The 15,831-nt window shown below is 51.9% G+C and overlaps 2 protein-coding genes across 12 annotated transcripts in view; one reads left to right on the top strand and one right to left on the bottom strand.

The window, feature by feature from the left end:
* TNFRSF13B (TNF receptor superfamily member 13B) overlaps positions 1–15,831 on the bottom strand; it is a 205,029-nt gene that overhangs the window by 150,861 nt on the left and 38,337 nt on the right. The gene's annotated exons all lie outside the window — the stretch shown is intronic.
* Positions 1–15,831, top strand: part of MPRIP (myosin phosphatase Rho interacting protein) — a 171,480-nt gene that overhangs the window by 30,604 nt on the left and 125,045 nt on the right. For 10 of the 11 annotated variants that reach the window (XM_036894043.2, XM_036894042.2, XM_036894046.2 and 7 more), the window contains one exon: positions 932–997. The exons of the other annotated variant lie outside the window; for it this stretch is intronic. In XM_036894043.2, coding sequence (XP_036749938.2) covers positions 932–997 — 66 coding nt within the window. Of the gene's footprint in view, positions 1–931; positions 998–15,831 lie in introns of those variants that run through there. 11 annotated transcript variants of the gene reach the window in all.

Below are 15,831 nucleotides of genomic sequence, written 5' to 3' on the forward strand. Positions count from 1 at the left end.
CTCCTTTTCCCTTTCCCACTTTATGTTTAGGTTGTACAGAATTGCCATTTCGAGCTTTTGGTGGGAAAATCATTGTTATAAATGATGTAACTCTGGCCCAAACACAGAAACATATTAGATCTTGTGGCCTTCTTGCCAGTAAAAGTATGAATATTTTTGGGCTTTTTGAAATGTTTAAAATAGGTTATGGATCCTTGTGATGCTCTTTGGGATTCAGGGACCAACAGTCTCATGTTCGAGATGCGTTTCCCCCACAGAAAGGAAGGAGTGCACCCATGTGGCCCTGTGCATCCTGGCAGAGTTGTCAGGCCACTGCTGGCCCATGGTCTGGCTCTGCGTGGAGAGTAAAGGAGCTGGCCCTCTGCTAGTCGCTCATTCCCTGGACTTGATCCCACAGATCTCACTCCTGGGTTTTTACCTGAGCTCCACAGTGGGTACGGGAGCCCAGCCATCTTTTTCTCTCTCTCCCACTCCCTGTGGACCAATCCTTCTATAGCAGTTTCCCAGGATTTTCCAGAAATAGGGAATTAGTACCTGGCATTCTCAGGTTATCCCATTTCGTGTCAGGTAATCCATGAAGTAAATATTGGCACATAGTACTTGATAAGCTCTGTGCTGGGTACATAAAGAATAGAAAAAGGTGACCAAGATGTGTCTGCTCTTGAGGAGCTTGCAAATTAAAATAAACCAGGTGTCTTGTTAAATGTCAGTAATTTGCATGGAAGGACACTGGGTGGTTTGGACCCCTTCCGCGGCTCAATCCTGTCTAACCTCACAGATCTCCTGTCTTGGGTCCCCCTTTTCCTGCCATTTGCCCCAGACATGGGTGCTAGGGAGCCAGTGTTCGTTAGGTACAGGTTTGTTGATGCGGGACTCAGCAAGCAGATATTGGGTCCAGAGCCGTCCTAATCACCCTCTTGCTCCTTTGCAGAAATGGCAGCGCCGGTTCTTTGTTCTCTACGAGCATGGCCTCTTGCGCTATGCCCTGGATGAAATGGTGAGTGTCCCCTACCTGCTCCCGGCTGCAGCTGTCGCCGGGCCCTTCCACTGTGGCTGCGTCTCTGAGCCCTGCAGCTGGATGCTCACGCTTGGGCTTCTGTTTGGGAGCCTAGACTTTTGGAAAAACTTGTGGCAGCTGTTAGATGGCCTTTAAAACCCAGACCTTCAGTTTGAGGCATCTTTGGTGGTCATGGGTGGGAGTAAGTAGTGAGGGAGGAAGTCACTGATGTTTAAGGATGGGGGTTGGATATGGCCAGGGTGCTCCTCCTCAGAAGCGGGACAGGCTGTGCACCTGCTGGGGCAGAGGCGGGGCTGGCCCTGTGCATGGGCAGGGAGGTGGCGCGCCTGGTGCATGTGCTGTGGTCCCAGGACTGCCTCTCAGTCCTCATGCTATTGCTGGTCTTGCTCGTCTCATTCGCTCTTTAGCGGCCTCCTGGTCATGGGGTCAGGGTTCTTCCGGTCACCAAGCCAGGGCATACAGGCTCCTTCCCACTTTGCCACCTTCCTGGTTTGCCTCCTGCTTCCTGTACTGGACGAATATTTACTGCTGTTGGTCCAGAGGCAAACCTGGAAACCAGCCAGGTAGGATGTTCTGGCTTTTCTTTCTTACCTGTTTTATCTCCTGACTTTTTCTCTAAAGGAGACTGGCCTCTTCTGACTAATGTATGACCAAATTCCAAGCTTTTTGAAGGGTTGAGGGTGGAAGGTTTGAGCACCTTTTCCTGTTCTGTCTGAATGTCGTGTGTGCACATTCTTGTGGGCAGCACTTTTTAACTGACTGTCCTAGTCACACCATGTAAAACAAACAGACCCCATGCCACCTGGAGCTTGTTTCTTTGCTGCAGGGGTAGAAAGGGCCTGGAAGTGTGCAGAGATAACTGTCCTCTCCAAGGACTGTGCAGGCCGCCGGGGCACCTGGATGTCAGGGCAGGTATCACAGCTCATATGTGAATAGGCCCTAAGTGGGTCCATTTCCACACGTGGGTCCTACTCTCTGTGATGTGATGCTTTCTTTATTTTGTTTTTGGGACGAATTTAATAAGTATAATACCTATAGTCTCTGTTGACGATCGATCACCTTGTGGGTTCCTCCTTAGAAAGAATTTTCTTCCTTCTCATTCGTTCTGGTGAGCATATTTGTATTGTGTGTGGGCCATGGAGGGTGTCTGCCATGGAAGCGTCTGTGGAAGAGCAGTTTGAGGCAATTGGATTGGAGGTGAGTGCCAGTGGGGTGGTGGACTTCGCTGGAGGTAGGAGTGGGGAGCACTGTTTCTCGGGATACTCGGTTCTCTTGGACACTGCTTGCTGAAAGCAGGCCTGGGGGCAGATCCATCACTGTCCCTCTGTCCTCTCACCCTGGCCATCATGCAAGCAGAGCGGGGTGGAAGTGGGCTGCTAGGAGCCATGAGGTTTAATTTCTCCTCCCTGTGGCTGGCTGACCTGTTTTTACGTCCTGCAAAGACTTAACAACAGAGAAGGAGCCTCAGAGGTCACTGGATTACATCCAGGCTGGGCTGGGCCAGGAACCATCCTGAAAAGCAAGAGTTCTCTGAGCTTTCCTTGGAGACAAGTTACTGTAGTCAGGAAATCTTTCTTTAGGTCTAACGAGTCCAGCACAATCCATTATTCCCTTCACCTCAGCTGCGCAAGCACAGAGAGGGTGACCACTGGGGATGCCTTTTTGTCAGCACAAGTGCAGGTGCCACATCCCAAGAGCTGCTCCTAAACGTGGAGCCTGCTGAGCGGTGTACTGACACTCCCAGCAACTTGGAGGGCAGTGGGCTGTCATTTCACATGCCACTCAGGCAGAGGCGGGGCACCAGGTACGTGGTAAAAGGGTGTGTGTGGGGGGTGCCCAGAGCTGAGAGTTTGGGCCATGGGTCACTTTCCGGCAGATGACCTTGTTGCTGAAGAGACTGACCTGGTGAGCTAGCTGGGGCAGATCTTCCCAAACTGTGGGCAATGTAGATATATTGCACCTCCAGGGAATAAAGTGGCATTATTTCTGTGAGTGGGAAGAAAAAGAGTGACAGTTGCATTGAAATACCTTTGAAGTGACATTTCAGGTGCGTAAGTGTTTTTGCTGTTGTGTTAGGAAGGTCCTGTGGTGAAAGTGGAGAAGAAACAGCAGGCTGGACTTGAAGAGGCTGGCCCGTGGTCAGTGTTGGCAGCCATTGCTGCAGGGGGCTTGCAGGCAGGCTCTGGAGGGGTCCGGAGGGGTCTTTCCCACCCCAGTAGTCTACATCGGGCCTTGTTTTTCATGCCTGCTCCCTCACTTTGTACAGTCCAGAATCCTGGAGCTCTAACCCAGAGGTCAGCTTCTTGAAGCCCAGACTCCTGCCTCAACCTGGCCAGCAGGGGCCTGGACCAGGAGCAGGAGAACTTTTCAGGTAGGCTCCTGTATGAATGGAATTCCAGCCATGCTGAGGTTTTTCTCTTTGAGTCCCTAGAATTAGACTGTGGTCCTCAGCTGGGGACCATTGTGCCTCCCAGGGCCCCTGGGCATGGCCTGCCGTCATCTTTGATTCTCACAATGCACAGAGGTGGTGGGGCTGGTGCTGGTACACAGAGCGCCTGGTGTTTGGGGGCTGGGTGTGCTGATGGATGTGTGGTGGTGCACAGACAGCCCCACAGCAGAACGATCTGGGCCCAAACGTCAGCAGTACCAAGGCTAAGATACCCTGTATGACCCGGTCAGTGGTCATACATTTTTGCAATGTAAATTTGCCTTACTATCACCCTGTTCTTAAAAGGTATGGAAGGACTCACCTGTCAGACTTCCTGGGAAGGAGGGAGGTGATGGGGCAGGGCTAGCCTGCTAGCTGGTTGGTAAATGCTAGGTGTAGAATAGAGGTGGGCCTTGTTCCTGGTTTAGATGGGATTCTAGGGGGTGTCCTGCAGTTCTAGCAGAACTGCTTACCTAGGGAGCATGTAGGTACCACTTCCTGTGGTGTGCTCAGACCACTGTTCCTGTGTAATGGCCCCATCTGGGTGTTGGTCTGCAAGAACAGCAAGCAGCTTGGAGCAGCCTAGCCACCTGGATCCACCATCCCGCCAAGCTTAGTGCCAGCACCCGCCCTTCCCCTCCCACTCTAGACTCCATCCTCTGGAGCTAATCTACTGTATGTAACAAATTGTAGCATTTGGGGCTGTTCCCTTAACACTTAGTCACACTCCTGTTTCAGATTATTACTTGACTTTTACACAATGATACTATTTGTTTTCATCTGTTTAAATGTTATCCTACCAAGAGATAGTGACTTTCTTTTCTTTGTGGGGCCACCTGGTAATTCTTGGTATCTGTATTGTCTGGCCTGGAACTTGGGTGGCACAGACCCAGTAAATATTTGTTGAGTCGAATTAACCAACTCTAAATGAATCATCTCAGAATTTCTGCTTTCCATTTGGGGAGAAGGTGGGGCCTAGGCACTTGTGCAAGAGGGATTCTCAGTGGTTCCTCGGCAGGAAGGAGGACGCCCTCCAGGGGACTTCAGGGAACAGGATGGGGAAGGGAGCCTCAGTGCAGGACCAACAGGAGCTGGTGGTTGTCAGGAGGTCCTGCTGGGAGGGAGAACGCCATGGTCCCGGGGTCAGTGCCTGCCTCGGGCTGCTGTGAGGGGCCTTCTGTATGGGGCCATCGGCCTGGGCCAGCCCCGGGGACTGACTGTTGCCTTTCTCTTCCGGGCAGCTCTGCTATGGGACTAACCTTTGGGAATCACTTTTCCTTTTTTGGGAAATTTCTTTCACTATACACCCGCATACCCTGTAACTGGTGGGTGTGGAAAAGATGCAAATTTCCCAAAAAAGGAAAAAAATGTTCCCAAATGCAAGCTGAGGTGAGGTGGGCTCAGGGCAGCTTCACAAACAAGTGGGAGCCTGAGCAATTTGGCTGGGCCTCTGGTTTTTCAGGAGTGGACAGGGTGAAGAATCTAGAAATCTAAACTGCTGCCTCTCTCCTCTGCTTTTGTTTCTCCCCCTATAATCTTCCTGTTATTGTACAAAATTCTGCTACTTCTCCTTGAGCTTTTGTGGACTGACGTAAAGCTAAGGTGCTGGTGTCATCAGAGCCCAAAGATGGCACTAGAAGGTTTTTCTGGAGAGGTACCGAGTGCAGGGGGGAAGCCAGGGTCTCCAAGTTGCAGGTGAAGCATGCTGGGCCCTGGGGCTTCAGGGCTTAGGAGTGGGACTGCACATGGAGCTGTGGGCAGCCTGGTCCCTTGCTTTCATGTTTTCTTCCTTTTTCCTCCTGGAAGCCAGGCAAAAAGATGGTCTAAGATTTTTTTTTTGGTTTTTTGAATTATGTAACAACTTGACCATTTTAACTGTTTTGGAGAGTGCAGTTCTATGGCGTTCAGCACACTCACAGTGGGGTGGTCGCCACCACATCCCTCGGCAGAGCTCTCTTCATCCTGCAGAACTGAAGCTCTGCCCCCACTAAACACTTCTCAGCCTTCTTCCCTTTGGCCCCTGGTGACCCCATTCTGCCTTCTGTCTCTACAATTTTTATTACTCTAGGTTCTTCATATAAATGGCATCATACAGTATTTGCCCTTCTATGTCTGGTTTATTTCACTTAGCACAATAATATGTAAGGTTGATCCATGTTGAAGCATGTGTCAAAATATCCTTCCTTTTTTTAAAGATTGTGGTGGGTCTAATGCTCTTAAACCTGTGTGATCTGAAACAAACTGACCCAGGGTCTCTCCCGCACAGAAACTGTGGAGGGTTTATCCCCTGTTCTGTGGCCGGTGTGTGATAGTGAGGGCTACCTTCTGCTCTGTGGGCTTCTCTCCCTCTCTGCCCTGAGAGCCAGGACAGATCAGGCCATATGGCCTTGTAGGGATCATGCTGCCAAGGACCTTTGGCTTAGTTCGCATCCCTAGGGAAACACTTTCAGCTCTTGGATATGTGCCTTTTTTGGAAGCAGCTGTGGGTTTGTCAGTTCCATGGGATGTGAAAGTCTTGCCAGAGAAGTTACTCTGGGGTGTCTGTGTGCATGTGAAAAACAGTGGGCTTGGTGCTGAATGCTAACAGGTCACAACTTTGGCTCCCTTGGGTTTGCTTCCTGTAGGACAGACCAGAGGTTGCTTTGCTCTCAGGACCTTTGCCCACTTCTTTCTTGCAAGCTCAGCTACCTCTAGTGGTGTGTCAAAGCTCTGAGTAGCACACAGGTGCCCAGGGCTGAAGGAGAGTGTGAAGGAGGGTCACAGCTGGGCCCTACTGTCCTTGAAGTTCTCTCGCTCCTCTGCAGCTGAGCTCTCTATTTCTCCTCTCATCATTTTGCAGACATTTCCCTGCATGAGGATCTGCTGGGAGGCAAAGCCCAGATATCCACAGTCTAAATAACCCCCACCCCCACCCCCTGTGGGGGTGCTAACATCCTAGAACCCCTGCTTTAAGCTCTGGCTTTGTTCCCACCCTGCTCCACCCCTACGCTTAGAGCTTTCCTAGGCAGGCTGATGTGTCTGAATCATTGATAACCACAATGACTACTGTGTCCATAGCAAAGAGTCCCAGGGAAGGGCAGACACACAGCCAAAAGAAGTTCCCTCTCCTGGTGTGGTGAAGCTCACAGCCTATTGGGACTCACGTGAACATGCGAAGATTAAATCTGAAAACAAAGCCATGATATGCATGCTCTTGAAGACAGTGGGTATGAGGAAGTCTGGGAAGAAAGGAGGGACATAGGCCACCTTCCTGCTTTTCACAGATCGGGAGAAGCAGCATGCTCGGCCTGACGCTCTATGTGGCCTTCAGGCATGATCTCGAACATGGTCCTCACAACAACATTGCTTGATAGATATTGTTGTGTTCACTTCACAAATGAAGAAATGAGGCCCAGAGAGATTGTGGGTCACTCAGCTGATGAGTGGCAGAGCTTGCATTTGCAAACAGGTGAGATACCTTCTGGGGGAATGAAGGTGTCTTCCCCCAGCAGCCCCACCCTCTGCTGTGCCCAGCAATGCCAGCTCAGTCTACATCCTGCCCACCCCTCAGGTCTGTCTGTAGCTGCAAACTGGCAGCTGGGATAGTTTCCCTGTGTCTCCAAGTGGTTGAACTAAGTTCAAGCCTGCAGTCTAGGTATATGAGCATACATACTCAGAGATGTGTAGAGATCAGAACAATGGAAAGTCAGTCCCTACACCTGTTCAGGAGGCAGAGAAGCTTCCTTAGACATTGGAACTTTCATATTCAAACAGCAGGGGCGAGATGGCAAACCAGGGAAGATGCTCAGGGATTAGTCTTGTGTTTGTAGATGTGTTTTTTAATTTGTCACATGTTTGGCCTTCCTTTGGCCTTCGTGCTTCTGCACCTGGTTTCAGTCTTGGGGGACGAGGCAGGTCTGCTGTGTAAGGATGCTGGGAACCCGAGCAGTGTAGGGAGAGAGTGTTGGTTTGGGGGTCCAGTAAATATGGGTTTCAAAACAGTTCCTGTTTTTGGCTGAGTGACCTTGAGCAGGGCCCTTGTCCCTGCCTGTTTCCCACCCCCACCGTAGGAACCCTGTGCGCAGTCGGGCCTGGTTTCCTTCCTGCCCCCTCTGCTTAGCCCTGCGCTTGTTGTGGTTGTAATGGTAGTTGTCAAAAATTTGAACTCGGAAGGGCTTTCATCCTTCCACTAGCCCCTTGAGCAAGATGGGAGCTGTAAAGAGGGGAAGCAAACCCCTGTGGCTGTACAGATGCACCACCCTCTATGGGGGGGCCCTAGGTACAGTCTACACCAGCTATGGGACATCTGCCAAATGTCCACTGAAAGCTTTAAAACAGTGTGGTGCTCCTGTAGTGGGGATTGTGCAGTCGTCCCAGCCCTTGAGGTGTGTGAAGCATATGCCCTGACTGGACGGACCTCCTTCTGCAACGGAATTATCCATGTGCCTGAAGGCCCAGTGCATGTGCCTGCCAGGGCAAGACCTCTTCCTGTGCCTGACCATTTACTCGACTTATATTCCCAGGATAATGGACTGACTTCTTTAACATTTGCAAAAGTCCTAAGTGCTTTGCCTTTGTTGAATGGCATGAACAGGGGATACATGAACAATACCCGTCTTTCTAGGTAAACTCTGAGGCCTCTGCAGGGTCTGCTGTGTGTGAGGAAAAGTGGAGAGGAGCTGGGAGGCAGGGTAGGGGCCCCTGGCGAGGCGCTGGGCCAGGGCCCAGTGTGGAGGTTCCGGAATCATGGGCTAGCCAGGTGTGTTTGGAAGGTAACCTGGGCTGCCTGCCAGCCTTCATTTTCTGGACGTTGGGGGCCTTAGATGAGTCCCTTATCCCAACTTGGTGAAGCATGACAGAGTTATTTTGAAATGTTAGAGTGAATAAGGTGGGACAGAGGAACCCAGGTGGGACCAGGAGCTCTTCTCAACTGATAGTGGAGCCCTGTTGTCAGAGGGCCAGGGTCAGGGGCAAAGCTTCCCAGCGGTGCCCGCCTGGTCTCCTTGTGTTTGCTTCATCATGCTGACCGAGACGTCACCCATCAGGATATAGCACGCACATGTAGGGACGTTTTCCCTGTGTCTCTCTGGGACTTTCAGTGTGGGTGGTGGTCTCCGGGCACTGGGAGCTTTAAGTCCCTCCCCTTCCCTCCTTTGAAAGTGAGTCGGGGTGGAGCTTGGGGCACAGGTGGTGAACATCTGAGCCTGGGGTCTTTTGGAAAGTGCAGCCTGCTGCCTCTGGTAGCTTTTCCTTGTCATTAACAACTCTGTATGATGGCCTGGGTGACATTTCCCACATGTGAAACAGCTGGGGGATGGAAGCCACCAGTGGTTGATCATGGGGCTTTTGGGATGAGGAACAGAGCAGACACCCAGGGGTTACAGCAGAGGAGTTTCTAGAGATGGCCCCGTCCACACCTCCATTTTGTGGGTGGGGAAGCCCAGGGTGTGTGGAGGCTGGCCCACGGGGCTCAGCTGACATGTGTGGTCAATCAGTGGTTCTGATTGCACGGCCCCTCTGTGTGGCCTGTGGGCTGCCCTTTGGGGAGTGGAAGGGTGGGAAGGATGGGCTGTTTCACACACAGGGGCCTGAGTCTGGGGTGGTGTAATGCCTGTGCTTCCAGCTTTGGAACCGTTTACAAGGATGGCTTAGCCTAGTAGAGGAGAGAAAGACATGCAAGAATTAGTGGGTATAGAGGGTCAGGTAGCAGGAACAAATACCTGCTTGGTTGGGTAGGAAGGCTCTGCCAGTAACCCTGAATCATTTGCAAGAACCAAGAGAAGACAAAGGCACCGCTCTCAGGCGGGTCCGGCTCATACACCGCCCTCCTTCCTCTCCCCCTTATCCCGAGGACACTTACATCCCTGTGGCTGTCCTGCCACAGGACGGGGAGCACCTCCAGGCAGGGCCTGGTATTTGCCTGCATAGACAGGACGTTTAACAATACACCCTGATGTGGGAGAAGCTCAGTGCATGGCTGACTGGGTGGTGAATTGGTCTGCTGTCCTTCTGGACTCTGGTACTTGAGTCTCTGTTGTAAATATTTTTAAAAGCCCCCCCCCCTCCCCCGCAATCCTCCTTCTTTGACTTTTTGGCCACACTGAGAGGACTTGGCAACCTCAGGTTGTGCAGGGAGCACCTTTCTGTCTCACTGGGACTGTCTGGTGTGCTCGCCTGCCTGTGTTCAGTGGCCGTGAGCCATAATGAGACCACCCACCTTCTTCTCTCTGCCTCCCCCACTGTACCTGCAGCTACTGAGTAGGGAGACTGCCAGACACTCACGGTTAATTAGAGGAGGCCGAGGATGGTTTTATGTTCTGCTGTCCGTGTGGTGTCATCTGTCCAGCCCGTTGTGTGTGCATGGCTCTTGGTGATAGGAGGAGGGGACGGGGCCCTTGGAGTAGCAGTTCTGCTGAGTTGGTGGAGGGGCTTCTGTGGCCCTTGCTTGGCGCTGGGATGGCAGCTGAGGACAGACTGTGATTGGACCCTTGATGGATCTCTTTAGATCTGTGGGTGGATTTCTCTGTGGCAGCTGCGACGGAGGCCTTCAGGGTGAGTGTTTGTAATAATGGACTGGGCGGCTCCCTCCTGCAGACAGAGAAATGACTTCAGGTATGAGGAAAGTGAACAGCTTGGAGTAATTGGTTAGGAAGCTAATTAAGTAGCAGCAGGGAAAGAACTGTCGAAAAAGAGTTATTTTGTGGGAATTAGTAACAAAAAACATTCAGGGTTAAAAAACAAAGCCACGTGACTGGTACTAGCATGTCCACATGTGTGCACACATCACTCTATCGCTCAGACACACTCACATAGGGCTGGGCTGCAAAGTCCTCCAGGGCTGAAGTGCTGCACCTCTCAGGCCCCCCACACTCTGCCCCTGCTCAGGACCCCACTGTCACTGCATCCTTCCCTCCCTGTCTGACCATGCCTCCTGCTTTGGGCTTTCCTGGGAAATGGGCAGTGCTGACATCCTGATGAGCTGATCCATTAAAAGTGTTAACTGGGGTAGGCAGCTTAATATGTTAGTGTCTTAATCTCTCCTTCCTCCACAAAACACTTTTTCAGGACCGTCCTTTCTTTGATAGGGAAGGGGAGAGGAGAGAAGGAGAAGAACAGGGAGGGGAGGGAGAGCAGGGTCTTCACTGGGAGAAAGCCTTCTGAACCCAGGAATGACTCCAGTGGTGGAAGCTCAGAAACAGTGGTAAATAGATGGGGGAAGGGGAATTCTTCACATTAGACCATGTACTTGCCTATTCTGAAGGGCTAGTCCAGCCTCTGTGCACATGTGCATAGATGAGTCACTCATTCACAAACGTCTGTCGAGTGCCTTAAGTGTGTTAGAGGTGAAGTGCAAGGTAGCTTCATTCCTGGGGGTGGGCACTGGTGATAATAAACAGCATGATAGGTGTATGACTTTCCTGCGGCTGCTGTAACGAGGTGCCACTAGCCTAGTGTTGTAAAACAACACGATTTGTTCTCTCACAGTTCCGAAGGTTGGGCCCACAGTCAGTATCACTGGGCTGAGGGCAAGGCGCCGGCAGAGCTGGTTCCCGCGGGAGGCTCCTGGGGACAGGCTGTCGACTTTTTCAGAGCCACGGCCGCTGGCATTCCTCGGCTCATGGCCCCTCCTCCCCATCATGCAGCTTCTGCCATCACGTCTCCTCCTCTGTGTGAGTCCCCCTGCTCTCCTCAGAGGGACACTGCTGTTAGGTCGGGCCTGCCCCAACAAGCCAGGATCACTGCCCCAGTACAAGATGCTTACCTTAATCACACCTTCAGAGTCCTTTTTGCCACCACGGTCGCATCCACAGGTGCCGGGGACTGGGATGTAGGTGTCTCTGGAAGCCATTATTCAGCTGACGCAGAGGGTACAGTCATTGCCAAGAGCTAATACAGAGTGGTATGGAAACCAGGGCTGGCTGACTCTGCCTGGCTGACTTCACAGAGGAGATGAGCTGGGCCAGGTCTTCAGGGCTGGAGTGACGTTGCCCTGTACCTGGCCTGGAGAGAGTGGGAGGCACTGTCCACCTTCCTGGCAGAAGGGTTACTTGTTTGTGGCCAGAGGGTGCAGCTGCCTCCTCTTCCCATTGTTATTCTCCCTTATTCTTTCCTGAGCTCTGGTTTGGGACAGGCTAAGTAATGCTCATGGCATGAGACTGGCTCCGGAAACATGAACGGGAAAAGGCAGCACAGGGAAATGGAAAGGAAAAAGCTGGGGCCACCAAGGATTGTCCTTGATGGCACAGACCCCACTGAGGCATCCACTTGGCCCTCCGTCTACAGCTGTCTGTTTTCAGAGTGAGTCAGTCACAGCATCAGCGTCAGCAGGACCTGAAAGGCCCAGCCCCTTCTGCAGAGGAGAGCGATAGAGAAGTGGTTTTGCCCAGGTCCTGGCAGTGGGAAGCCCGCACTGCGGGGCCCTGGCAATCACTCTGGCGTGAGTCAGCTTGCTGAGACAAGCCCCTTGGAACAGGAGGTGCTGCAGACAGGGCTGCCAGTGTCCTCACTGGGCAGGCCCACAGGGTGTGTGGGAGGGGGTGGTTTCTGTGTTGTCCCTGAGGCATCTGTGGACGTGTTGATGAGACTGGTTTTGTGCTTATTCCTAATGAGTGCGGTGTTGCTTACCAAGCCAGTGGGACACCAGGGTGCAAGTGGATGAGGACAGAAACTCTCCAAAAGCCATGGAGGCTTTGAAGGACTTTGTACAGCCACAGTGTGACCCATCTCCATCCACCTGGAAGTACCCTCATCCCAGAGTGGAGGACAAGTCTTCAAGGCATGATTCCAAGGCTGGGGCTCTGCCCAACATCTGCCATACCTACTCTCTGTCCTTCCTCAGTAACCTTCCTTTTGGACTTCCATTTGTACCTCTGCCTCGAGGGGAGGTTGATGGATGGCTGCCCTTCAGGGTCTAATACAGGTGATTCATTTTTCTTCCTTTGAATCCACTGGCGGGGGTTGTACCTGTCTCCTCATCAGCCAGTAAGGATGTGGTGGCCTGAGAGTGCTTGGCAGCAGTGACCAGGTTTCAGACGGAAAGCAGTGTGTGCAGTTGCTGCTCAGTGGCATCAGGCTGTCTGAGGGCATCGTGGCTGCTACCCAGGCAGAAGCCTGAGGCTCACTACCTCCAGGTAACCATGTACACTTTTTTGGAACCAGCTAGCCTCTGTGACAAATGCAGAGTCAAAGAGAAATCATGCACCAATCATAGTCCTAACTGCTCTCACTGGGTTCACATTTAATCCTTAAAAGGTTCTGTGGGGAGGGCAGCACCTCCCCCACTGCCCCCACCCCCCACCCCACTGACCAGCAGAGCTGGAGCTCTGGCACACAGCCACGGGTCAAAGGCCCAGTGGGCGGAGGTGCTCTGGCCTGGGTCCCATACTGTGATCTGGGGCCCAGACTCCCCTACTGGCTCAGGGATTCCAGAGCTTTGTCTGGTCGATAACTGAAGAGCTCTGGTGTGGCAGAACCAGCGATAGCACAAGTCTGTGCACCCCAGCCATGTGCTCAGTGCGGAAGCTGTCAGATCGCCAGCGCCTGCTCAGTGACGAGGTGCGCAGCGCACAGGTCGGCCACAGACCAGCGTCAGCTGGAGGGGCTAGGCCTCCTCCTTCCCTCCGTCCCCTCCGGCAGCCAGCGTCTGAAGAGCCTTTGCAGCAGGGTAAGGTCTGACTTGGCCCGGGTGTCGGGGACAAGCCTGGCCCTGACTCTCTGTGTGTTCTCAGGAGGCCCAACCAGCCCTTCCACATACTTTTGTCTCAGTGCTTGAAGGGGCTGCTCTGGCTGTGTCTGCAGGGACCTGGAGACAATGTGCTATTGGGAGAGTTCCTGGCGACATCTCGTTCAGTGCTCACCTTTCACAGACGAGGATATGCAGACCCAGAGGGGAGGTGGGGTCTCCACAGTCATGGCAGTAGGTTTTCAGAGACACATCTTCACCTCCGTGCAGTGACTCTCACCACCCAGAGCTGGGATTGTGTGTGAACAGGACAGGGTCCTTAATGAGCAGGGAGCTACCGAGACACAGGCACTCTTCTGTATTTCCTGGCCCAGAAGACCCTTACTCTGTCGTAGGCGCTCAGTAATCATTGTTGACACAGGACTGCGTCATCCCGGGTCCTGCAGCCTGTTGTCACGGTGCTGTGCTGGTCGCCCATCCTCACTGGGACCTGCTTCACTGTGCCACGCTGCTGTCTGCCCTTCTCTGCCTCTCCTGGCTTTGGAAGGTGGAAGCGCCTGGGACCCCCACCCTCAGAGCAGCTGAGGACATGCAGACAGGGAGTGGCTGTGGCGGTGGATCTGCCTGGGGGTGGGAGAGTGGCGGCCTTTGTATTGAGAGAACACATCAGGTTTCTAACTTTTGGGGCCTCCATTCCAAGATTGGGAGAGAACACAATTCATGCTCTATGAATAGAATAGGTTAGGAAAACAGTCAGCTCCAGCCCAAGGGTACCCAGGCATGGTTTCCATATAAACACTGACGCTTGGAGGAGTGAATAAGTCGGAGTATCACTGTAAATGGAGCTTTACTGTTTCACGGTGTGACACAGTGGCCTGCGCTGGGGGAAGGCAGGTGCTGGGGCTGAGCTGAGCACAGCCCTCCAGAGGAAATAGCCCAGACACCTCAGCTGGCTCTGCCTTGGCACAGTTCATGCCTTCTCGGTCTCTCTCCCTTTGGCATGCCCACATTCTCTCCTTGCTTTTTCCTGACATATTCTCCAGGCATCCTGTCCCCTCCTTCAAGGGTAGGCAGTGTTAAAATGCAATGGGTGGCAAACACACAGAGCCATTTTCAACTGGTCTTACATTGTCCGCACTCCACTCAGACCCAGCTTCCTCTCTTCATATCCTGAGACCTGTTATAGTGTGGAAAGCTCATGTTAAATGATCCGAGGAGTAACCACGTTGAACCTTGAACTGGTTATCATTTATATGACACAAACACGGTCCTGTCCTCAAGCAGTGGCTTTAGAAAGGTGTACATTTCTAATATGCTGTCTTCACTCGCTGCTTACCAGGGAGAGTGAGGAGACGGAGAAGCAGAACACAGGTGGCGGGAATCCTCGAAGGTTCCCCTGATGCTCCTTTCCTTTTCTTCATTTGCTCCCTTTGGTGCACTATACCAGATCACAGTGCCCAGCCTCTTAGCTGCCTTTCTGCTGCTGAAATAAATAAGTCCTGCCTTTCCAAAGTGGGAAAGGAGTGAAAGTTTCCACTTATGGACATTCAGCTGTTTTTGTCTTTCTTGTCTATGGAGGCCCTGTAGGGAAAGACACAAGCTCATCCAGGCGACATTTAATGGACATCAGGATGCCTTCTTAGATGGGAGATGCCTTCTTAAATCCTTTGTCCTATTGCTGTGGGTCCTGGGGAGGCATGGAGAGCAGTGCCCAGCCAGGCCAGGGGAGGGCTGTCAACCATGGCCCAAAGAAAAGCAAGGCCCAGTGTTGAGCAGAAAGGAGTGGATGTGGAAGCACTTATCTATTCTGTTTGTTCATTCACCTGTTCATTAACCATTTGAGGGTCACAGGCGTTTGTTCCTAAAGGATGCTGTGAGGGTGGCCTGTACAGTGATTTGAAGGAATGGAGGAGTGGGAAGTCTGCTGAGTAGAACTTTAGCCTTTTGGCTGAAAAGCAAATGTCAGCCTCTGACAGCCTCGTAGCGCTGCAGTTTGGGCCATGCTGGTATCCTTCAGATATTGTTACCCTTTTCCTGTCTGGGAGAAAAGGATTTGCCTGATTTTAGAAAATGTTCAGTTATTTGGCTCAAACTTTTTATTAAACCCCAAAATCAGATGTTCAAACCATAACAACCTGAGAAATAATCTGTCCATAACTCCTTTGGGCAATGCATAAATTTTCCTCCAGTGAATGCCCTATTTGAGGTCTTTTACTTCAGAAGAGTCTTTTATTTCTGACATCCTCACTCAGTGAAGAAGTAATATAGGAAACATACCCTAGAGGGAAGTTGCATTGCTTGATCAAGGGTCCTGGGAGTCAGGCTCCCAGGCCTTGGAGGTTGTTTTACATTCTCTGGTGTGACAGTGGGGGCAGTATTTTGGGGGGTTAAATACCCATTTCTCTTCCTGCAGCTTAGTATTTTACCCTGGCATCTTACTGTGTTCCCTGACACATGTGAAGTCTGAAAATGGGCCAGATGAGAATTTTAAAGGCATTGAGGGGGCTTTATTTTTTTTCCAAAATCATATACGTACATAATTTGCAAAGCCAAATGTGTAATCACAGTGCTTATAATGTGGAAGATGCAGTACCCTGCCCCGTTCCTGCCTACTCCTGTCCTGCTCCCAGAGAGGCTACGTCCAACTCTGATAGCTGGTGAATGCTAGAACTTGCCTCTGCGTTTGAAAATGCTTGTTTATACCACCAGTTCTTGAGTTTTAAA

The sequence above is a fragment of the Manis pentadactyla genome, chromosome 4 (genome assembly GCF_030020395.1).
Source record: "Manis pentadactyla isolate mManPen7 chromosome 4, mManPen7.hap1, whole genome shotgun sequence".
NCBI classification, from domain to species: Eukaryota; Metazoa; Chordata; class Mammalia; order Pholidota; family Manidae; genus Manis; species Manis pentadactyla.